The following is a 22,511-nucleotide window of genomic DNA, read 5'->3' on the forward strand; positions in this document are numbered from 1 at the left end:
GCTCTTCCTCACTGCTCACCCAGTCCCTCCCAGTACCACCACTCAGCTTGGCTCTATCTCAACCAAGCTCTTCCTCACTGCTCACCCAGTCCCTCCCAGTACCACCACTCAGCTTGGCTCTATCTCAACCAAGCTCTTCCTCACTGCTCACCCAGCCCCTCCCAGTACCACCACTCTCAGTGAGGAAGAGCTTGGTTGAGACAGAGCCAAGCTGCAGACCATGCATTAGAATCTTAGAATGGTCTGGGATGGAAAGGACTTTCAAAAGTCAGCACACTGCCCTGAAATGTCTCCTGGAGTTCCCTGGAGGTTTTTTCCCTTAAGCAGGGATGGCCTCAAGCCCTCCCAGAGGTTGGGAGAAGGGGACAAGGGATGCACAAATCCTGCACTCCAGCAAGAGGGAGAAGGGAAAAGATCTTTGCATTCAATGAGCTGGTAAAGAAGAGAAGGAGGAAGAGACTGAGGGGGGAAGCAGCTTCCCTGCAGGTTCCTGACAGGCCACAGAGTTGAGCTGAGCCAAGCTGCAGCAGATAATTCCCCCTCCAGCCCCTCCTGGTGACACTCAGCAGTCCCCCACTGCTCAGTAAGGTTCAGCCCTTGGCACTTCCCCTCCTGGCTGGTACCTTGACACGGTTGATGTTCACTCCACTCATGCTTCTGCTGCAGTCTATGAGGAAGATGAACTCCCCTTGGGCTTTCTGGAGGTCAGGCTGGATGGTCCTCAGGTCAGGGCAGAAGTTGAGCATGATGACAGGGTGGTGGGGGATGTCCTTGTTCAGCCTCTTCCTGATGATTTCCGTCTGCAAGACAGCAAAGGAGAGCTCCAGAGGTTGGGGGCTCTGCCCCTCTGCTCTTTGAGAAGAAGACAAGCAGGGAGGTGTGGGCAAGATGTGAGTGTGTGGCTTGTCCTGGCCTTGGTGCTGACGACACCTCAGCTCCACAGGTTCTTCTGTCCACCCTCCCTGTGGGGCTGCTCCGTGGGTGAAGGAGGTTCCTGCCTCCTCCCCGGCCATGCTCGAAGGCAGAGCCCAAACCAGAGCCCCCCCTGCATGCACAGTGGCAGCCTGGAGGAGCAATGCAAAGGGCTGACCCCACAGAGCACCTTGCAGAGCTGATTCTCCTGATCTCCTGATCTCCTTCCTGAAAACCTGGTTCATTAGAGCAGTTCAGTGTCTCCCCAAGGCACACCAGAGGCTTTGTCTGTGCCTGCTCAATAATGAGGTGTCAGATGCAGCCCCGGGTGTGCTGTCTCCATTCCTGCCACCTCTGCCTTGCTGGCTTTGCTGCCCACCCCTTTTCTCTTTTCTCTTTGTACAGGTGGAAAAGGTTTGCAAAGCCAAGCCAGTAGCTCAGGACATGGATAGGAATCAGCCTGAGCTGTGTCTCTGTACTGCACACAACCACACAGCCAGAGAATCCTTCTGCTTGGGAAGCTCACCCAGCCCAACCATCCCCTAACCCTACCAAGGCTGGGGCTAAACCATGGCCCTCAGCACCACATCTCTGGGGCTTTGAAACCCCTCCAGGGATGGGGATTCAACCACCTCCCTGGGCAGCCTGTGCCAGTCTTTGGGAACCCTTTCAGTGAAGAGGTTTCTTCTCATGTCCAACCTGAACCTGCCCTGGGGCAACCTGAGGACATTTCCTCTTCTCCTATCACTTGTTCCATGGGAGAGAGACCAACCCCCAGCTGGCTCCAGCCTCCTTTCAGGGAGCTATAGAGAGCCAGAAGGTCTCCCCTCAGCCTCCTCTTCTCCATGCTAAGCACCCCCAGCTCTGTCTCAACCAAGCTCTTCCTCACTGCTAACCCAGCACTGCTCACTCAGTCCCTCCCAGCACCACCACTCTGCAGCTTGGCTTTGTCTCAACCAAGCTCTTCACCTTGCTCCTCCCCAGCCCTGTTCTCCAGACCCTTCCCCAGCTTTGTTGCCTTTCTTTGGCCCTGCTCCAGCCCCTCAACATCCTTCTTGGAGAGGGGGACCCCAAAATGCCCCACAACAAGCAGCTCCATTGTCAGAGGCTTTGCTGGCCTCTCCCCTCCTCCTCTTTCAAAGCCTTTTCTTTCTTTCACCAGGAGTAAACCAGACCCCAGATAACCAGGCTGGTTTTCTCCAGCCCTGAGTCTCATTCCTAGCTCTACAGGCTAAAAACCCCAACATTTCTTTTTATGGCACTCACCAAGCTCCAGAGTCCCTGTGGATCACAAGGAGCCTGGCTTCCAGCTGTGCTGCCTGAGTGCTGCTTCCCTGACCCCTGTGAAAAGGCAGCTCCCATTCACAGCAACAGGGACCCCACCATCACCCCAGCTCTGGCTCATCCTCCTGCACTTCTCCCTCATGCTTTGGAGTATAAATCAGTCACTGGGAGCTCCAAGGGCTTTTTCCACCCCTCTTTCCCTCCAGCCATATGACATCCTTCTCTTTAACATCTCAGGTGTTCAGCAGCTTTCAGCCTGGAGGGCTCCTAAATGCCTCTGTCTGAGGGCAGAATGGTGGCCCTGGATCCACAGCATTCCCTGGGATCACAGAATGAGTCAGGTTGGAAGGGATCCTCAGAGCTCACCTTGTCCACCCCCCCTGCAGGCAGCAGGGACACCTCCAACTGGAGCAGGCTGTCCAGGGCCACAGCAAGGCTGACCTTGAATGTCTCCAGGGATGGAGCCTCAACCACATCTTTGGGCAACCTGTTCCAGGGTCTCACCACTCTGTTTGTGCACAACTTCCTCCTGATGTCCAACCTAAACCTCCCCTGCTCCACTTTCAAACCACTGCCCCTGGTCCTATCCCCACAGCCCCTTCTGAACAGTCCCTCCCCAGCCTGCCTGTAGGTCTCTTTCAGATATTGAAATGCAGCTCTAAGGTGTCCCTGGAGCCTTCTCCTCTCCAGGCTGAACAGCCCCAACTCTCCCAGCCTGGCCCTACAGCAGAGGTTCTCCAGAGCCCTCTGATCATCTACCTTTGGACCCTCTCCATCAGGTCCATGTCCTTCTTGTGTTGGGAGCCCCACAGCTGGACACAGCAGTGGAGGTGAGGTCTCCCCAGAGCAGAGCAGAGCAGAGGGGCAGGAACACCTCTGCCCCTCTGCTGGCCAAGCTGCTTTTGATGCAGCCCAGGCTATGACTTGCTGCCTAGGACCCCTGACTGTGATGGGGATGAGCCCACAGCCTGGATTTCCTACTGACTGCAGAGTGGATTTTACAGGTCAGGCTTCAACAAACCCCTTCAGAGCCAGCAAAGGAGGCATCTCACCTGCACTGCCTCCTCTCCTCCCCTGCCTGCCCTCCTGATCTAATCACAGCAAAGGAATTGGGTCCTGCCCACTGACAGAGACACTTCCAGTGCACATCCCCCCCCCCCCCCCTTGCCCAGCACCCTTGCCAGCTGATGGGCATCCAAGGCTTCTGCACAAGCAAGCAAGGGAGGAGAACTGATGATCCTTCACTGCTGACATTTCTGGGCTCCCTCATTGAAGAGGTGCTCAGTGTCCTGCTTCAGCACAGCACCAACAACCTACCCCCGACCATCCAGGGCATTGCTCTGCTTCTTGCCCTTCCCTGGAGGTGCCAGTGCCCCCGTGGGGCAAAGAGGTGGCTTTCCTGCAGGGGAATGATCCCCTCACTAGGTAATTTGCCATGCTCAGAGACTCAGGCACCATCAGAGAGGCAGCTGAGCAGGAGTGTGGGAGCTGTGCTCTGTTCCACCTGCCGCAGGCTGGGCACAGCCAGAGCAGGCTCCTGCTGAGCCCTGGTCCCTGCACCCACTGCCAGGGAAGGGGAAGGGCAGGAGGGGTGAAAAGAGGCTTGCTGGGCCTCCAGTGCCAGGAGAAATCGTGGCAGCACAGGGAGGCAGCTCTGCAGCAGCTTTGGGATGTTTGCCAAGGGCTGAGCTCAGGCACCTGGGGAATGAGTCACAGGATCATGGAACTGCCTGGTTGGGAAAGACCTCAAGGTGATGGAGTTCAGCCATAACCTAGCACCTCCCTGGACACAGCTGTCAGACTGTGGCCCTGAGCTCCTCATCCAAACATCTTTGACACCCCTCCAGGCATGGTGACTCCAGCACCTCCCTGGGCAGCCTGTGCCAGTCCTTGAGAACCCTTTCAGTGAAGAAGTTTCTTTTCATGCCCAGCCTAAACCTCCCTTGGTGCAATTTGAGGCCTCTTGTCCTACCACTTGTGCCTTGAGAGAAGGGGAATATTCCAGGTGAGGCTCAGCAGGGCTCTTGGGCAGCCTGATCTAGCTGAGGATGTCCCTGCTGACTGCAGAGGGGGTGGGGGTGGATGACCTTTGGAAGTCCTTTCCAACCCAGACCATTCTGTGATGCTCTGGAGAAGAGACCATCACCCACCTGGCTCCAAGCTCCTTTCAGGGAGTTGTAGAGAGCCAGAAGGTCTCCCCTCAGCCTCCTCTTCTCCAGGCTGAACACCTCCAGCTCCCTCAGCTGCTCCTCACAGGATCTGCATTCAAACCCCCTCAGCAGCCTTGTTGCCCTTCTCTGGACTCCCTCCAGCACCTCAAAGCCCTTCAGACACATGGAGAATGAGCAAACTCTTCTCAAAGGGACCTTTAGAGGTCCCTTCCAACCCAGACCATTCTGTGATGCTCTGGAGAAGAGACCATCACCCACCTGGCTGCAAGCTCCTTTCAGGGAGCTGTAGAGAGCCAGAAGGTCTCCCCTCAGCCTCCTCTTCTCCAGGCTGAACACCCCCAGCTCCCTCAGCTGCTCCTTGTGTTCAAGCCCCCTCAGCAGCCTTGTTGCCCTTCTCTGGACCCCCTCCAGCACCCCAAAGCCCTTCAGACACATGAAGAATAAGCAAACTCATCTCAAGGGGGATGAACTCAAGGGAGATGCTCACCCCTGGTCACAACGAGCAGGGAGCTGGCACAAGCACACCCAGGGCTGTGGTTCCACAAGCCTGGCTCTTAGATGGAGACAACCAAGCTGGGAAAAATCAGCTCCACTCCAGCCCTCACCACTGAGCCCAGGCACACTGAGTGCTGTGGCAGCTCTGAAGTGCTGCCTGTCACTCACTGCCTCGGAGCTGCTGGGAGAGGAGACACAAATCCCCCAGCAGAGGTTCCTTATTTGCTGATCAGCAGAACAAAGAGAAGCTTTCTCCTGCCTTGTCTGCTGCTCAGCTCATTATTTCCAGCACAGTCACTTCTCCCTCTCTGACAGCTCTCCAGAAAAGGTAAACATTTACTGAGCAATTAAAAGCATATTTTATTCTGTGCAGTAATTACACTCCCCCTAGTGCAGTGACAATGCACCTAGCTAATGATGCTAGGCTAGAGCAGCACTAATTACACACACAGCAACCACCTCCCAGCTCCTTCCACACTTGGTCCAGCAGCAGCAGCAGCATAGAATGGTTTGGACTGGAAGGGATCTCAGACATCATCCACTCCAACCCCCCTGCCATGGGCAGGGACACTTTCCAGCTTGACTTGGTTGCTCAAGGTCTCATCCAACCTGGCCTTGGATACCTCCAAAGAAGGGGAATCCACAGCCTCTCTGGGCAGCCTGTTCCAGAGTCTCACCACCCTCCTACTGAAGAACTTCTTCCTCAGCTCCAGTCTAACCCTCCTCTGCCTCAGCTTCAAACCATTCCTCCTTGTCCTCTCTCATGGAAAGTCCCTCTGCAGCCTTCCTGCAGGATCCCTTCAGCTACTGGAAGGCAGCTCTGAGGTCCCCCTGGAGTATTCTCCAGGCTGAACACCCCCAGCTCCCTCAGCCTGTGCTCACAGCAGAGCTCCTCCAACCCTTGGATCATCTCTGTGGCCCTCCTTAGGACCTGCTGCAACAGCTCTGTGTCCTTCTCCTGCTGGGGACCCCAGAACTGGAGGCAGGATTGGAGGTGAGGTCTCAGCAGAGCAGAGCCAAGGGGCAGAATCCCCTCTCCTGCCCTGCTCCTCCACACAAGCCCCTTCTGAGGGAGGATGCTGCAGAACTTCTTGGCCCAGTGTGATATCTGATGCTTGCACAGCTCCAGCCCCAGGGTGAGCCTCAGCTGGCACCTACAGCTTCTGCTTCTCACCTTTTTCTCAGCACTGGAGTCTTTCTTAGTGCCTTTAATGAAATCATTCTTCCCCTTCAGGTGTCGTTCATACTCTGCAGGTGTCATGTCACCTTCTTCCATCAAGATGTGAGGCATGTGGGGCTCTGGAAATGCAGAGAATCAGGTGAAAACATCATAGAATCACAGAAGGGTAGGGGCTGGAAGGGCCCTCTGGAGATCATCCAGTCCCACCCCCCCCTGCCAGAGCAGGATCACCCAGGGCAGGTCACACAGGAACACATCCAGGAGGGTTTTGAAAGTCTCCAGGGAAGGAGACTCCACAACCTCTCTGGGCAGCCTGCTCCAGGGCTCCAGCACCCTCACAGCAAAGAAGTTTCTCCTCCTGTTTAAGTGAAATCTCTTGGGGTCCACTTTGTGCCCACTGCCTGTCCTTGCCCTGTCCCTGGGCACCACTGGGCAGAGTCTGGCCCCAGCCTCTTGCCCCCCACCCTGTAGCTCTTGCTGAGCATTGCTCAGGTCCCTTCCTCAAGTCTCTCCTCATGCTGAGGTGGAGCCTCCTGGGTTCCACCCATTGTTCCTTGGCCTGTCACTGGGTACCATTGAAAAGAGCCTGGCACCTTCATCCTGACCCCCACCCCTCAGGGATTTATAGATGTCAGCAAGATCTCCTCTCAGCCTTCCCCAGGCTCAACAGCCCCAGGGCTCTCAGGCTTTCTCCACAGGAGAGATGTTCAAGCCCCCCAGTCATCCTCACAGCCCTCTGCTGGACTCTCCCCAGCGGATCCCTGCCTCTCTTGAATTGGGAAGCCCCAAACTGGATGCAGAATTCCAGGTGTGGTCTCAGCAGGGCAGAGCAGAGGGGCAGGAGAACCTCCCCAGCCCTGCTGGCCACGACTTTGTGCTGCGCCCCAGGAGACCATTGGCCCTCTCTGGCCACAGGGGCACATCACTGTCCCCTGGAGCACTTGCTGTCCGCTAGGACTCCCAGGTTTTTCTCCACCTACCACTGGGATGGATGAGGATCTCCACAGGCCTGTCAAAGGTGTGTTTGTTGGCCAGGGTGATCAGGATGCTCTTGGCGGAGCGGGCGGAGGGGTCGGCGTCCGCCCGGATCTCGTGGGTAGGGCTCTCAACACCTGCCCAGGGAAACCAAGGGGAGGTCAGAGGCTGAGGGTGGGAAGCCCATGGAGAGGAGACAACCAGATGGCAGAGGAACAGGAGCCAAGCAGGCTGTGTGATGCCTCTGCTGTATCACCCTCCCCACGGTAACACCAGCGCTCTCCTGCTACATCCACCCCAGCACGGTGAACCTGCCAACACTGGCTCCACATGGAGGAGGCAGAGAAGGAGGAAGAGCTTGGCTGTTGCCTGGAGGTGGTGATCAAGCAGCCTGGCAGCCCCTACCTGCCAGCAGGCATGGCCCCCGGATCTCCAGATGGAAGCTGAACTCATACTCAAAAGGGTTGGTGACCTCCCTCTGCAGCAGCTGAGCCAAGCAGGACCTGCTCCCTTGCTCCTGCCTCTTCAGTCCACAGTGGTTCTTGTCCCTGTTGGTGAGGGGAACCCCAGTCAGCACCTTCTACCCCCCCCAGGAACTGCAAATCAGCTGCAGGTGGAGCCTGCAGCAGCTCTCCAGCCTCCCACGGCAGCTGCAGCCTTCCCTTCCCCGCCAGAGCCCATCCCCTGGTTTTCCATACGTTCGGAGCTGGTGGCTGGAGAAGCTGCTGGTGTTCTCCAGGCTGGGCTGAGGGACCCTGGGGACACACACAGCTGGCAGAAGGACCCTCACAGCCCCGCTGGGCAGTGTCTGCAGCTCAGAGGAGGTGCTGATGAAGATGGAGACGCTCTCCAGGGGAGGAATGACGCCCAGGTTAGCCACAAAAACAACCCTCTCCAAGTCCTCATCCATCAGGAGCCTTCCTGCACAGGGAGAGGACCACACCACAGGGAGATGCGGTGTCACAAGCAGGGAAAAAACTGCTGCCCAGGCCTCCTGTGACCACCCCAAAGCAGCCCTCAGTGCACACAGCAGCATTTCCCCACACAGCCTGAGCCCCAGCCCTCTGCACCACTCCCTTGGCTGTCCAGAATGGAGGAGACTCTGAAACATGAGCACCAGAACCCAAGGCTCAGCCTTTGGAAGGAACCTTCTTGATGCCATGGCATGTGCCAGGCAGCCAGCCACCCTCTGCCACCTCCCCATGCTTTGCTTCCCCATCACAGGATCAGAGGATGTTAGGGGTTGGAAGGAACCTCCCAAGATCGTGGTAAAGATATTGACCAAGACCAGATCCAGCCCTGCCCCCTGGGGATCACCACAAGCTCCAGCCACAGGAGCAGAGGATGTTAGGGGTTGGAAGGGACCTTAAAGATCATCTCAAAGGAGCAGAGGATGTTAGGGGTTGGAAGGGACCTTAAAGATCATCTCAAAGGAGCAGAGGATGTTAGGGGTTGGAAGGGACCTTAAAGATCATCTCAAAGGAGCAGAGGATGTTAGGGGTTGGAAGGGACCTTAAAGATCATCTCACAGGAGCAGAGGATGTTAGGGGTTGGAAGGGACCTTAAAGATCATCTCACAGGAGCAGAGGATGTTAGGGGTTGGGAAGGATCTCCAAAGGTCATGGAGTCCAACCCCCCTGCCAGAGCAGGAGCATAGAATCCAGCACAGGTCACACAGAACACATCCAGACAGGGCTGGAAAGTCTCCAGAGAAGGAGACTCCACAACCTCTCTGGGCAGCCTGTTCCAGTGCTCTGTGAGCCTCCCAGAGAAGAAGTTCCTCCTCATGTTGAGGTGGAACCTCCTGTGCTGGAGTTTATATCTGTCATCCCTTGTCCTATGCCAGGGTGCAACCGAGCAGAGCCTGTCCCTGTCCCCTCCCTCTTCACCCCCAGCCCTCAGCTATTTATAGACATTTATTAAATCCCCTCTCAGTCCTCCAGACCCCCCTCACCACTTCCATCAGGAGCTCTTCCATCAGGGAGGTGGCAGCCCTCGAAGCACTTGTCCCCCAGCTTGGCTTTGTCCTTGATCTGCACGGTGATGGCTCTCCGGGACACGGCCGCCTCGAACCCCACGATGGTGGTGCACTCGTCCAGGGGGTACAGGAAGAGACCTGCCACGAGAAAGGCTTTGTCACCCACACCAAGCACTGTGCCCACACCCACCAGCCAGGACCATGGCAGGGCAGGTCCCTGTGTCACTTCCCTGCATGCCTCTGGGATCTTCCAGGCTTAGAAATTCACATTGGGTGGGAAGGGAGCCTGAGAGGTCATCTGGTGCAACCCCCCCTGCAGGCAGCAGGGACATCTCCAGCTAGAGCAGGCTGCCCAGGGACACAGCCAGTTTGACCTGGAGTGTCCCCAGGGATGAGGTCTCAACCACCTCCCTGAACAACCTGTCCCAGGGTCTCCCCACCCTCATTGTGCAGAACTTCCTCCTCATGTCCTGCAGAACTTCCTCCTCATGTCCAACCTAAACCTCCCCTGCTCCAGTTTCAAACCACTGCCCCTGGTCCTATCCCCACAGCCCCTTCTAAGCACTCCCTCCCCAGCCTGCCTCTAGGTCCCCTGCAGATATTGAAATGCTGCTCTAAAGTCTCCCTGGAGCCTTCTCCTCTCCAGGCTGAACAACCCCAACTCTCCCAGCCTGTCCCCACAGCAGAGGTGCTCCAGCCTCTGATCATCTTTGTGCTCCAGCAGGTCCATGTCCTTGTGCTGGGGGCTCCAGACACAGCCCTGCAGGTGAGGTGTCACCAGAGCAGAGGGGCAGGATCCTCTCTCTCCAGCTCTGGCCACACTGCTTTGGATGCAGCCCAGGCTGCTCTTGGCCTTCTGTGCTGCCAGCACCCATTGCTGGCTCCTGTCCAGCTTCTCCCCCTGCAGCACCCTCAAATCCTTTCCTGCAGGGCTGCTCTCAATCTCATCACCCTCCCAGCCTGGATAGATCCCAGAGATTGCCCTTTCCTAGGTGCAGGACCTTGGACTGTGCCTTACTGAACCTCACAGTTGGACTGCAAAGGATCAAAGTGAGGAGGTGACAGACTTGGTCACCCTTCCCAGAGAGCATCTAAAGGTTCAAGGCCCACACAGAACCCCAGCACTGTGGTACCCCTGGCTCTACAGCTCCTGTGGTAGCTTCAGCCCCTTGAAACTTGCCTTCAAAAGCCTGAGCTTCTGGGTTGTGGTAGGTGAGCAAGGCTGTCATCCCAAAGGCATAGCCACTGACACAGGAGGTCACCTCTGACGTGGTGAGGGGCAGTGGGGAGCAGGTGGTCCAGTTAATCAGCCCTGGCATCTTCCTGGGGGTCTCCTGGTGATGGTGGAGTCACCTGGGGAGAGGTGGGAGGCTGAGAATGAGTGAGGAGCCCCCCAGGTGCCCACTACACCTCTGCGTCCCCGCATCTCGTTTTGGCTTCTGCAGCTCTGAGGAGAGAAAGGGGACAAGAAGAGAGCTGGGGCTGGAGAGAAGATGCTGGGGGGAAGGAGCAAGGCAAACACCTGCCTCAAATCCTCTCCTGTGCAAGGGGGGAGGTTCAGGCTGGCCCTGCCTGGCTGAGGAGAGGCAGATCCAGAGGTCTGTGTCGCAGTGGTGGATCACAGAGCGGTTTGGGTGGGAAGCTCCAAAGCTCACCCAGTCCAAGCCTCCTTGCAGTCAGCACAGACATCTTTGGCTGGATCAGGTTGCTCAGAGCCCCAGAGAACCTGACCTGGAATGGTTTCAGGGATGGAGCATCTCTCACCTCTCTGGGTAGCTTGGGCCAGGGTCTCACCACCCTCAGCATACAAAAGTTCCTCTTTCTCTCTAGTCTGAATCTCCAGCTTTAATCACACATCTCACCAGCTCCTGCAGCCACCTCCTGCTTGACTCTGGCCAGGAGGGGGTTAATGGCTTTTTGGGTTGGTTGGTTATATTTTGACCCTCCTGCTTCTCATTATCCCCCAAAGTGACAACTCTCTCCAGGCTAAGACCACGACCTGAAGGATTTTTCTTTAGCCTGTGGAGAAGAGGAGCAGGCAGGGCCAGGCATCCTCCCTGCCCTCCCACGCCCTTGCCCATCCTCATCCTCACTGCATTTCAGGAGGTGGCATGGCTCTGCTGCCCCACACCTCCAGATCCTTCCTGCAAAGGCTGACTCATCCCTCAGCTTTGCTCAGCTGAGACATTCAGATGCAAAGTGCCTACTTCTGCCAATTACAATCTCAACTCTTTTCCCCGAGCAGCTTTTCCTCTCTTCCAGCTCCATCCTCCCCCCAAGGCTGGGGGTTTCAAAGGAGACCTTTCAGGCAGCTCTGGGGCCACATCCACCTCCCCTGGGGCATGGGGAGAAGTTGCTAGGCAGCAGTTCTCCCTGGCTGGCTCTGCAGTGCTTCATGCAATGATTTACAAGGCCCAGGAAGAGCCAGCAGCAGTGGAATCCATCAGTTCCTCACCAGTTCCTCACCAGTTCCTCACCAGTTCCTCACCTGTTCCTCATCAGTTCCTCACCAGTTCTCATCAGTTCCTCACCAGCTCTTCATCAGTTCCTCACCAGTTCTTCATCAGTTCCTCATCAGTTCCTCACCAGTTCCTCATCAGTTCCTCATCAGTTCCTCACTAGTTCCTCACCAGTTCCTCACCAGTTCCTCACCAGTTCCTCACTAGTTCCTCACCAGTTGCTCATCTCCTCACAGTCCTGCCTTATTAAAACCACCTTGCTATGCAACTGCCATGGAGGACACCAACACAGGCATCAAGGCCAGGAGCTCACCAGGAAAATGGCATTGAGGGAGGAAAAAGGGAGAGCAAGCAGGGCTGGCAGGGATGGAACAGAGCAAGGAGGGATGACAGGGATGGGACAGGGCAAGCAGGGATGACAGGGATGGGGCAAGGCAAGCAGGGCTGGCAGGGATGGGGCAAGGCAAGCAGGGCTGGCAGGGATGGGACAGAGCAAGGAGGGATGACAGGGATGGGACAGAGCAAGCAGGGCTGGCAGGGGTGGGACAGAGCAAGCAGGGCTGGCAGGGGTGGGACAGAGCAAGCAGGGCTGACAGGGATGGGACAGAGCAAGCAGGGCTGACAGGGATGGGACAGAGCAAGCAGGGATGACAGGGATGGGACAGAGCAAGCAGGGCACCTGAGCAAATCAACCAGCAGCAAAGATCATAGCATTGTGGAATCATTGAATTGGAAGGGACCCTCAGAGCTCATCTTGTCCAACCCCCCTGCAGGCAGCAGGGACATCTCCAACTAGATCAGGCTGTCCAGGGACACAGCAAGTTTGATCTTGAATGTCTCCGTGAATGAGGACTCAACCACATCCCTGGGCAACCTGTTCCAGTATTTCACCACCCTCATTGTGCGGAACTTCTTCCTGATGTCCAACCTAAATCCACCCTACTCCAGTTTCAAACCACTGCCCCTGGTCCTATCCCCACAGCCCCTTCTGAACAGTCCCTCCCCAGCCTTCCTGTAGGTCTCCTTCAGGTACTGGAAGGTTGCTCTAAGGTCTCCCTGGAGCCTTCTCCTCTCCAGGCTGAACCCCAACTCCCTCAGCCTGTTCCCACAGCAGAGGTTCTCCAGCCCTCTGATCATCTTCGTGGCCTCCTCTGGACCCACTCCATCAGGTCCATGTCCTTCCTGTGTTGGGAGTGCCCTGCAGGTGAGGTCTCCCCAGAGCAGAGCAGAGTGTCACAATCAGCTCTCTCCACCTGCTGGCCACACTTCTGATGCAGCCCAGGACATGGTCTGCTTGTGACAGAAGGCAGCACTCTCAGGGCACACTCCTGAATCCTGGCCAGCAGCCTTGGCTGTCCCACATTTAATCCTCTTCTCCTGATTTTTTTCCTCCTCTCCTTACTCCTCAAAGGCTGCTCACACCAAGAGCTGCCCACAGAGGTTGTGTCCAGGTCCTCTCCATGAGCCCAGGGGATCCATCACACCCTAGGATGCTCCAAGCTATGCTACCAGGGCTTGTAAAGTCAGAAGCTGGCAAGAGTTCAGCTGCTGCAGAGAGATAATGGAGGTGGAGATGTGGCAGTGGCCACCAGGACATTGGGAAGTGACTGAATGCTGGGTGGAGGAAGGAGGAGGGGGATTGTTGTGCCCTAGGGAAGGAAGTGAGCAAGGAATGGCCTGGGGAGGATGCTCTCCATCAGACAGAGGCACACCTGGGGTTCATTATGGGGTTGCCAGAGAGCAGGAGTTCAGGCTCCAGGAGCCTGATTTCATCCTGGCAGCTCTCCTGGCTGTGGTGATTTATGGCAGAGCTATGAGATCCAAGCCCCTCACCACTCCTGCACTCATAGGAGTCCAAGGACATGCTCTGCCTGCAGGGATCTCTGCATCACCCAGGCCAGCACAGCCCTTGGTGAGACTCAGAGCCCCATGCCTCCATAAAGCAAGCCAGGGCAGCTGCCCCTCTCCTGCAGCTCTGGCATGGCTCAGAGGAGCCCTTCTCCATGCTATGCCAGTTGCAAAATCTGCCCCACAAGGAGAAGAAGGGCTCAGGGAGGCCCTTCCTGGCTGCTTCCCCAGCAGAAGCCCTCCTGATGGGGCTGGGAGGCAGTGGCAGCTCTGCACAGCTCGTAGCACCAACGCCATCAAGTGTCAGCAGTGTGGAAAGGGGAGAGCAGTGAGGGAGCTGGCATCTCTCCTGTGCCCCCTAGGAGCCCACCACTGCCTCCCCAGCTGCTCCCCATCCTGCCTTTGCTGCTCTGGGCCCTGCACTCCAGGTGCTGGACCCTCAGGATGGGAGCTGGCAGGAATCCAGGTCCCCAGAATTCCCACCAGCATCCCTGCAGCCAGCCAGACCTCAGTGTGTGGCCTCCCATTAACCCCCAGCAGCCCTGGGGCCAGCACACAGAGCCAGCCAGATGCTTCCTGCCCCATGGCCTCGTGCTGCTGCATCCCAGGAGCAGAAGGGGACATTCCACTGGGGAATCTCTTCAGCCAGAGGTCCTTTTCCCATTGCTGAAAATACCTCCTGGCCATCATCCTGTCAGCAGGGGACAGAAACCATCCCCTGGCCAGCCACCTCCTGGCCTCTCACACTGGGGTGCTGCCATGGTTTGCCTCTGTTCCTTGCTCTGTAAATGCTTTTTCCTTGACAATTTCCCTACAGCTCCTTGAAAGGTGGGAGCCAGGTGGGGGTTGGTCTCTTCTCCCTAGTAGCAGGGGATAGAAGGAGAGGAAATGGCCTGAAACTGGACCTGGGGAGGGTTAGGTTGGACATGAGGAACAATTTCTTTGCTGCAAGAGTGGTCAGGGATTGGCACAGGCTGCCCAGGGAGCTGGTGGAGTCCCCATCCCTGGAGGGGTTCAAGAAACCTGTGGCCATGGCACTTGGTGGCCATGGTGGTGCTGGGTTGAAGGTTGGACTGGATGATCTCAGAGGCCTTTTCCAACCCAAACAATTCCATGATTCCCTGATTACAGAGGTAAGCTGCTCACCTGGCTCCAGACCATGCCCCCAGCCCATTTATGGAGCAGACACTGATGCTGCACCAACAGGTCAGGATGGTCCTGGTGGCATGCAGCATGGGGAAGGCTTTGCTTCAGAGCCCAGACTCAGCCAGAGCTTGCAGCAGGCACTCCAGGCACCTGCCCTGACACAGGGGGGGGGAGGCTTGGGGCTGGATCTTCAAGGCCTGGCTTGGAAGGGCTGTTTCTGTGCCTCAAAGAGGGCTGTGATGCCTGGAGAGCTGACCTGAGCTGCCTGGGTGGCCATCTGTGTCCCCAAGCACTGATGTGCCCTCAAAAAAATCTGGGTTTTGAGCACATGGGGTAAAGAGGGAGGCAGAGAAATGCTCTTCTGAGGTGGATTTTCATGTGGGGGATAGGAGAGCAACCAGTGAGCACACAGCCTGGCTTCTGCATGCCCAGCAGCTCTGGAGCCCTGTTCCAGGAAGGATCTGGAGGTGCTGGAAGGTGTCCAGAGAAGGGCCACGAGGATGAGCAGAGGGCTGGAGCTGCTCTGCTGTGAGGACAGCCTGAGAGAGTTGGGGTTGTGCAGTCTGGAGAGGAGAAGGCTCCCAGGAGACCTTTTTGTGGCCTTCCAGGATCTGAAGGGGGCTCCAAGAAAGCTGGGGAGGGACTTTGGAGGGTGTCAGGGAGTGACAGGACTGGGGGGGATGGAGCAAAACTAGAAGTGGGGAGGTTCAGATTGGATGTTAGGAAGAAGTTCTTCCCCATGAGGTTGGTGAGACACTGGCACAGGTTGCCCAGGGAGGTGGTGGAAGCCTCATCCCTGGAGGGTTTTGCAGCCAGGCTGGATGTGGCTGTGAGCAACCTGCTGTGGTGTGAGGTGTCCCTGCCCATGGCAGGGGGGTTGGGACTGGCTGAGCCTTGAGCTCCCTTCCAACCCTGACAATTCTATGACTCTAAGCAGGGGGTCCCAGCTGTGCCACCACCACCACCACCACAGTGACCCTGGCACCCACACAGCCAACAACAGGCCAGTAAGACCCAAACCAGCAGCTGGCATAAAGCTGTGGTGCTGCCTGTGGCACATCCCCACCCAGCCCTGCTGCCCAGAGCAGGTGTCCAGGGGTTGCTTTTGCTCCCCCAAACACAAACACAGAGCTGTGAAGCCCACCCGTGGTGCCGCAAGCTGTGAGAGACGTTTTGGAGCCACACACAACCCTGCAGCATCCTCTTAGCAGCTCCAAATGGGGTCCCTTGGCGGGGGTCTCACCTCCAGGTCCAAGCAAGCCCTTGGCCAAGTCCACAGCGCCCGGGGGGTGGCTGCTCTGCTGCAGCGGGGTGGAAGAGTCCTCGCTCTTCAGCAGCATCAATCAACACTGACATCCAGTGGCTCTCAGCATGATTACAGCTCGGGGACAGACGGACAGCCCCGGACAGAGCTCTCCGGCTGCTGGGAGCCCTTCTTATACCGCAGCCCTGGGAGCTGCTGGGCCACCGGCACAGGGAAGCAGACTCCCACCTGATGGCAAAACCAAGGAGGGGAACCCGGCGCCCCCCAGACCTCTTGGGGGCTCTCAAGCAGAGCTCGGGGAGCAGCTGTGGGATCCCTGACTTCACCTGCCTGACCCCCAGCAGGGGCAGGTCACACCTAAGGCATGCAGAACCCCTCCAGCCACTGTACCCCCAAATCAGGAGGCTCCAGCCTTGCCAGGGGGCTGGGATTCAACCCACTGAAATATCTCCAGGAAGCAAGAGGAGAAAGCAGTGCCCAAAATGAGCCCCTGCACAGGGCAGGGAAGGGAGGCTTTGCTGGTTGATGGCAACAAATCCTGGAAGAGACAGGGATCCACCAGAGCAGACCTGTGGGAACCTCTCCTGAGAAGCTCAGGGAGCTCTTCTCCCACCTCCAGCCTCTCCTCATCTCCCTCTGCAAGCATGGGGCACCCAACCTGCCAGCAAAGCAGCCCCTGGGCTTCACCCCAGCTCTGCTGCAGGGGGACAAGGTGGCACCCCACTGCCAAGGGGTGACCAAAGTCTTGCTCAAAGGCACAGCTCCCCAGCAGGCCCCTTGAAGCCTTGGGTGTGCACCAGGGGAAGGTTGGGGAGCAGCTTGCTCCTGCCAGCACCCTGCTGAGAGGGGCACCCAGTGGGAGCAGCCTGGGCTCCCCCTTTCTGAGGCTGAGACACCATCCACAGAGCCAGATGTTGGGAGCCATCAGTCCTACCCCTGGCAGGGGCCTTGAGCTATCAGCTTTGCCCCAGAGCTGGGTCTCAAGGCCCATGGCTGATGTCCCAAGCCCTGTTTCTAGAGCAGTCCATCACGTCCCTGTGCAGACAGCATTTCTGAGCCTGGTTTGGTTAACCCCTGCCTGGCTGAGCTGGGTTGAGCTGGGGAGGGAGCTCTGAGCCCTGACACCTTTTGGCTCACCTTAAACTGCCACTGGCCTGTGCATGGGACACATCCAGAGCCAAGCAGGCACACAGGGCCCCCAGAAGCAGCACAGCCCTTCTCTATCCACCCCTGTCCTACCCTGCCCCAGCCAAGCCTGGTGAGTACAAACCAGGTCCTGGATGCTTACTGGGTGGGGGGAATCAGAAGACTCCAAGAACCCTGCCAAGGAAAGTCCTCTTGTCCTCCAAACTGGTGTGGCCACAGCTGGGACACCCCATTGGGCTGCTCAGGGGAGGAAAAGCTCATCCCCTTCCCAGCATCATCCCCTTCCCAGCATCATCCCCCCCCCCAAATCCAACCTCCTTTGCTCTCCCTGCCTGCAGGGAGCTGAAGACGGTCCCTTGATGATGGCTGGAGGATTTTGGGGAGGGGAGGGCTGCTCAGGGGGCTCAGCATCCAGCTGGGAAAAGGCAAAGCAGGGAAGCAGCAGCTTGCAAAGTGTGGGTTGGTGCCTGCAGAAATATTGTGACAGGGATGGCTTTCACAGAAGGGTTTGTGCTGAGACTGTGCCCAACCCTTGGGAAGGGACAACGCTGGGATGGAGCAGCCCTGCGAAGGGGTAGCCCTGGGATGGGAGCAGCCTCGGGAAGGGGCAGCCCTGGGATGGAGCAGCCTCGGGAAGGGGCAGCCCTGGGATGGATCAGCCCGCACCCAGACACACCTCCCCCCTCCCCCTGCAGAGCACACACCGCCCAGCCTGCTAAAAAAGGTGCAGCAGCAACAGGAGAGCAGCCACTGCTTTTCTTACCTTTCCTGGAAGAGAGGAGAAGGAAGAGGAGAAGGGATATGGGGGGAAAGGGGTTGGAGCAACTTGACCCACTCCTACCAGCCCCTGCAGCTGGGTTTGGAGGGGAGAGGAGCTGGGAGGGGATGCAAGGAAGGGCAGAAGAAATCCCGAAGGCGACAGGCACGGCTTCAGCCTGCTTTTGTCTCTGGAAGACACCGAGAGACGAGATAAGGAGAGAGAGAGAGAGAGAAAGGGAGGGAGAGAGAGGAAGAGAGAGCAAGCGCCAGGGCTCGGGGTGGGGAGCGCCGCACGACAGCCACCTCAGCAACCTGTGGCATTCAGCACCCCTCCCGCTGTGCCCTCCCCGCCGGGCAGCGAGGCTGGGGTGATGCTAGGGCTCTGAGGTGGTCCAGGGAGGTCTGGGATGGGGATGGCTCTTCCCCAGCCATGCAGCAACATGTGCCCCACGGGGAAGCTCCGCTGGCAGCTGGAGGGGGGGGTGGGGGGGTGGTGGTGTAGTTGCGAGCCCCCAGCTGGGAGCTGCGGGGTGGGCACCCAGGTCCCCGGGGAGGGCCAGCTGGCAGCACACGGGGTGTGTGGAGCTGTTGGGGTGACCATCAGCGAGCGGAGCCACTTGTTTTGTCAGGGAGGTAACCATGACAATCACCTCCGCTGGTGCCTTCCAGCCTCCTCCCCTCCCGCTCCCGGGGGACGCAAGGGAAGGGCTGAAGCCCACCCAGGCAGAGGAGATAGACGGGAGAGGAAAGAGGATGTCCACTCCTCTTGCATGTCTTCACAACTTGCCTCCCCAGGGTGAGATTTTCTGCAGCAGGGGCTGGCAGAGGAAACGAAACGAAACAAAACAAAAAAAACCCCCAACCTTACTTCCCATTGCCTTTCACTTCTGCTCTCCAAAATATAAAAGAAAGGCTCCCCCCCCAAAACTCCCCCAAAATCAGGGGGTATCACCTTTCACTGGCTGCTTCTGCAGCCCTAGGCCAGACCTCCCTTCTTCCCCCTTTGCTTGTCGCATCCCTATCTCTGCTCCTCCACCCTTTCCTCCCCAGGCACATCCCATAAGCCCCCCAGGCAGCAGCTCCCAGGCCATGGGGCACACAAGGGCTCAAAGGGATCCTCTCCGTGGGGAAAGGGGAAGGGATGCAGGATGTGTGTGTGCAGGACACAGCCTCTGCCTCCCGCAGCTGACATCTAAATACAGGAGGGGGAAAAAAATAAATCTGTAGATGAAAGGGGAAACTGAGGCAGCAGGAAGGCACTGGGCAGAGCTGGGCATCAGGGGTGGGTCAGAGCCCTCAGGTGGAGCTGCTCCTCCTCACTGCCACCTGCCCTGGGTGGGAGTGGAGCAGGCAGCTCACTGGCACTGCAAATATCACTGTGTCCCTGGAGAGGAGCTCTCTGGGCTGCAGGAAGACAGAGGTTTTGTCCCCACCTCACCCCCCCCCCCCCACAGACACACCCACCAGTCTGTCTGGCTTCAGTGCCCCACCACAGACCTGCCCCGGGGAACTAAATCCACCACCAGCAGCAGGCTGAGCTCCTAAATCAGCCTCTGTGCTGAGAAACCTCCAACCCACCCCAGTCCCCTTCCTTGTCTGCATCCAGATGCACCTGGAGCATTTTCCTTCTCCCCCTCATCTCCCAGCACAGGTCTGGGCTCCAGGAGGCCCAGGGTGAGACCAGATGCATCATATCCCTCACAAACCATCCTCTGCTAACCAAGGAGGACATGCCCCAGGGGTGAGGGCAAGGAACTCTGCAGCAGACAAATGCCTAGTTGAGAGCTTCTTCCTCAAGCCCAGCTCCCAGAGGCTGCCTTAAGCCCTGAAGCTGGAGAATTTATGGCTCTTGCTAGACAAATAAGTCAGGCACCAAGAAGCACAGGTCCCACGCTTCCAGTGCCTGACCAAATGTTTATTCAGGGTGGCTTTCAGCTCCTACAAGGAAAATAACAGATGTCAGGAGAAATCCTGGGATTCAGACAACAAATGTTTATTGATTAAACAAGAGAAGGATCTGATGTGGAGGCTGAGGCAGAGGTGGGTCCTTGGGAGAACAGAAGCAGAGTTGGTTTAGAGGGGGGGAATATGAAGTGCAAAGGGTGAGGCATCAACCTCTGAGGGTCAGAAGTGCTGCCATGTGCCAAAGGAGCTCACAGGGACCTCCTCTTCTTCCTCTCCAGTCTGGCCTACCACCAGTGATAAGAACCACATCCTCTCAGCTGAGAGTTCAGGAGCATACAGAGGTAAAACCTGGTGAAGGAGAAGCTAAAATTAAGAGTCTGAGCTCACCAGAATCCTCACCTTGCAGCTTTTGTCTTCCACATGTGGGGTCAGACAGTAACCAGTGGAAGACAGAGTATCCAGGCACCACAAAGGAGTATTTCCAGTCCTGCTCCAAGCCTGGAACCAGCTCTTGGGGGGGGGGGGGAATATAAATCATCAGCCTGTTGGTAGATAGTGATGATAAAAAGGGATAACAGAGGATGAAGCCTTCTCCTTGGAGCAGGTAATCATTTGGGCAAGGAGCCTCCAGCCTGTCTGGTGGGGGAAGACCACAGAGAATCCCAATGAAATTCCACCTGCCCTTGCCAGACCTCGAGTTCCAGCACAGCCAAAGCCTGCTGATGAGGGCATCTAAGCATTAACTGAATGTCAAATTAACCTGAGCATTTATTTGGGGGTTTTCAGTGGTGCCTAGGGACAGGACAAGGGGCAGTAGGCACAAACTGGAACCCAGGAGCTTCCATCTGAACAGGAGGAGAAAATTCTTCGGTGTGAGGGTGCTGGAGCCCTGGAGCAGGCTGCCCAGAGAGGTTGTGGAGTCTCCTTGTCTGGAGAGATTCCAACCCCCCCTGGGCCTTGTGCTCCTGGACAAGCTGCTGTGGGTGCCCTGCTGGGGCAGGGGGCTTGGACTGGATGATCTCCAGAGGTCCCTTCCAACCCCCCCAGTGCTGGGATTCTGTGAAAATAACAAATATTCATTTATTTGACAAGAGAGTCCCCAGCAAAACCAAGAACCCTGTTGGGGTAGCTACACATCTCCATCCCTACAGGCTCCAAGACCCCACCCCTGCCCCAGAGGCTTGCTGCAGGAGTCTCTTCCTTTCTTCCCAGGAGAAACATGACCACCAGCACACTGACACCTCACTGACAGCCCCCAGAGCCTTGGAAATCCCCAGCAATTGCTGCAGCTAAGGTAGAGGATCAGAGGAAGGCTTGGAGAGCTCTGCCTCCAGCTAACACTGCCAGCCAGAGGCAGTTCTCCAGTCCTACAACTTGATGTTCCCAACTCCAAGATTAGGCTAATCCCAATTATAGCTCTTTACTGGAGGGCTGTGTGCCCTGCAGGGGGGGAAGCAGAAGCATCTGAGCAGCTGAAGTGCCCATCCCATGGGGCTTCCCAGGTTTCTTTTTGTTTTACCCTAATTAAGTAACCAGCACCCCAGCCTGGCTTTTGGCTGCCTGCTCCATCCATTGACAATCTCCTCACGTTCAGCTCCTGCACTCAGCATCCTCCTGGGTTGCCATGGGAAAAAAAAAAAAAAAAAAAAAGCCATGAAGTCACCTCTCCAAATAAAGCTGCCAGACCCCAAAGTTCCTGTGTGTGGCTGGGGGTGGGGGCAATCCTGATAAGCAGAGGGAAGCAAGGCTCTCACTCCTGATGAGGAAACCTAATTAGATGGGGGAGGAAATATCAGATAAGAGCTGATAATCATGGGGAAAACAGATCAGAAGGGGGTTTGAAAGAGGAATAGTGAAGGGCTCAGGTCCTGCCTGGCCTAACACATCAATATCATCAAAATTAGGAGGTGTGGAGAAGAATTCTCATGCACAGAATGAGCCAACAGCTCAGACAGAAAGTTCCAGGGTGTGGGAATGAGCAACATGGCTCTGTGTCTTCATTAAAAGGGAGAGTGCAACTGAGACAAGGAAGTGATCACTGCCTTGGGAACTTCTGGCTGCTGCCTACAGGCTTGGCCACTTCACCTGTCCTGGAACATGGAACAGAAACACAAATTAAGATCCTCCCCGAGGGCTGCTCCTTCCACACAAGGTTCAAGGAAGCAGAGGGAATGCTGCACAGGGAAGAGTAGCCCAGTGAGGAAACCCCACAGGCTCCTCCCACAGCTCTTTCTGCTTTCTCTTTCTCTCACCTTTATTCCAAGAGCTTTGCAGAGCAGGTTTGATACTGGGTACAATCCAGCTCCTGCTCTACAGAGAGCAAGAGGACACAAATGACTTTTCCATGTTCCTGCCACGTCTACACCTCAGTGACTCATTCTACAACCTTGTTTTTCACCTCTGGTTCAGACCCAGACAGCTGCAGTTCCTCACAACTATCACTGACTCCCTTCCTCCCAGCCTCAGCTCCCAGAGGGAATCCATTACATGGGAAACAAACCCCAGCCCCAAAACACGTAGTGTGGCAGGCCCAGACCCCAGCCCCACAGCACACGGGGGCAGGTCTCAGACCGAGCAAGCTCTGACCCCAGCCCCACGGCACATGGGGGGCAGGTCTCAGACCGGGCAGGCTCTGACCCCAGCCCCACGGCACATGGGGGGCAGGTCTCAGACCGGGCAGGCTCTGACCCCAGCCCCACGGCACATGGGGGGCAGGTCTCAGACCGGGCAGGCTCTGACCCCAGCCCCACGGCACATGGGGGGCAGGTCTCAGACCGGGCAGGCTCTGACCCCAGCCCCACGGCACACGGGGGGCAGGTCTCAGACCGGGCAAGCTCTGACCCCAGCCCCACGGCACACAGGAGGCAGGTCTCAGACCGGGCAGGCTCTGACCCCAGCCCCACGGCACACGGGGGGCAGGTCTCAGACCGGGCAAGCTCTGACCCCAGCCCCACGGCACACAGGAGGCAGGTCTCAGACCGGGCAGGCT

The 22,511-nt window shown here is 57.1% G+C and overlaps 1 protein-coding gene across 1 annotated transcript in view; it reads right to left on the minus strand.

Moving 5' to 3' along the window:
• The window catches only part of VWA5B1 (von Willebrand factor A domain containing 5B1), a 43,777-nt gene extending 25,979 nt beyond the window's left edge, over positions 1-17,798 (minus strand). Inside the window, exons 1-10 of the mRNA XM_054394852.1 lie at positions 17,761-17,798; positions 17,622-17,729; positions 17,263-17,325; positions 10,176-10,348; positions 8,972-9,133; positions 7,716-7,938; positions 7,423-7,565; positions 7,023-7,154; positions 6,037-6,161; positions 624-800 (exon numbers count right to left, since the gene is read on the minus strand). Of these exons, the coding sequence (XP_054250827.1) occupies positions 624-800; positions 6,037-6,161; positions 7,023-7,154; positions 7,423-7,565; positions 7,716-7,938; positions 8,972-9,133; positions 10,176-10,314 (1,101 nt within the window). The 5' untranslated portion in view covers positions 10,315-10,348; positions 17,263-17,325; positions 17,622-17,729; positions 17,761-17,798. The remainder of the gene's footprint in view (positions 1-623; positions 801-6,036; positions 6,162-7,022; positions 7,155-7,422; positions 7,566-7,715; positions 7,939-8,971; positions 9,134-10,175; positions 10,349-17,262; positions 17,326-17,621; positions 17,730-17,760) is intronic.
• Positions 17,799-22,511: the final 4,713 nt, after the last annotated feature.

Source organism: Indicator indicator, chromosome 32 (assembly GCF_027791375.1).
Source record: "Indicator indicator isolate 239-I01 chromosome 32, UM_Iind_1.1, whole genome shotgun sequence".
Classification (NCBI taxonomy): domain Eukaryota; kingdom Metazoa; phylum Chordata; class Aves; order Piciformes; family Indicatoridae; genus Indicator; species Indicator indicator.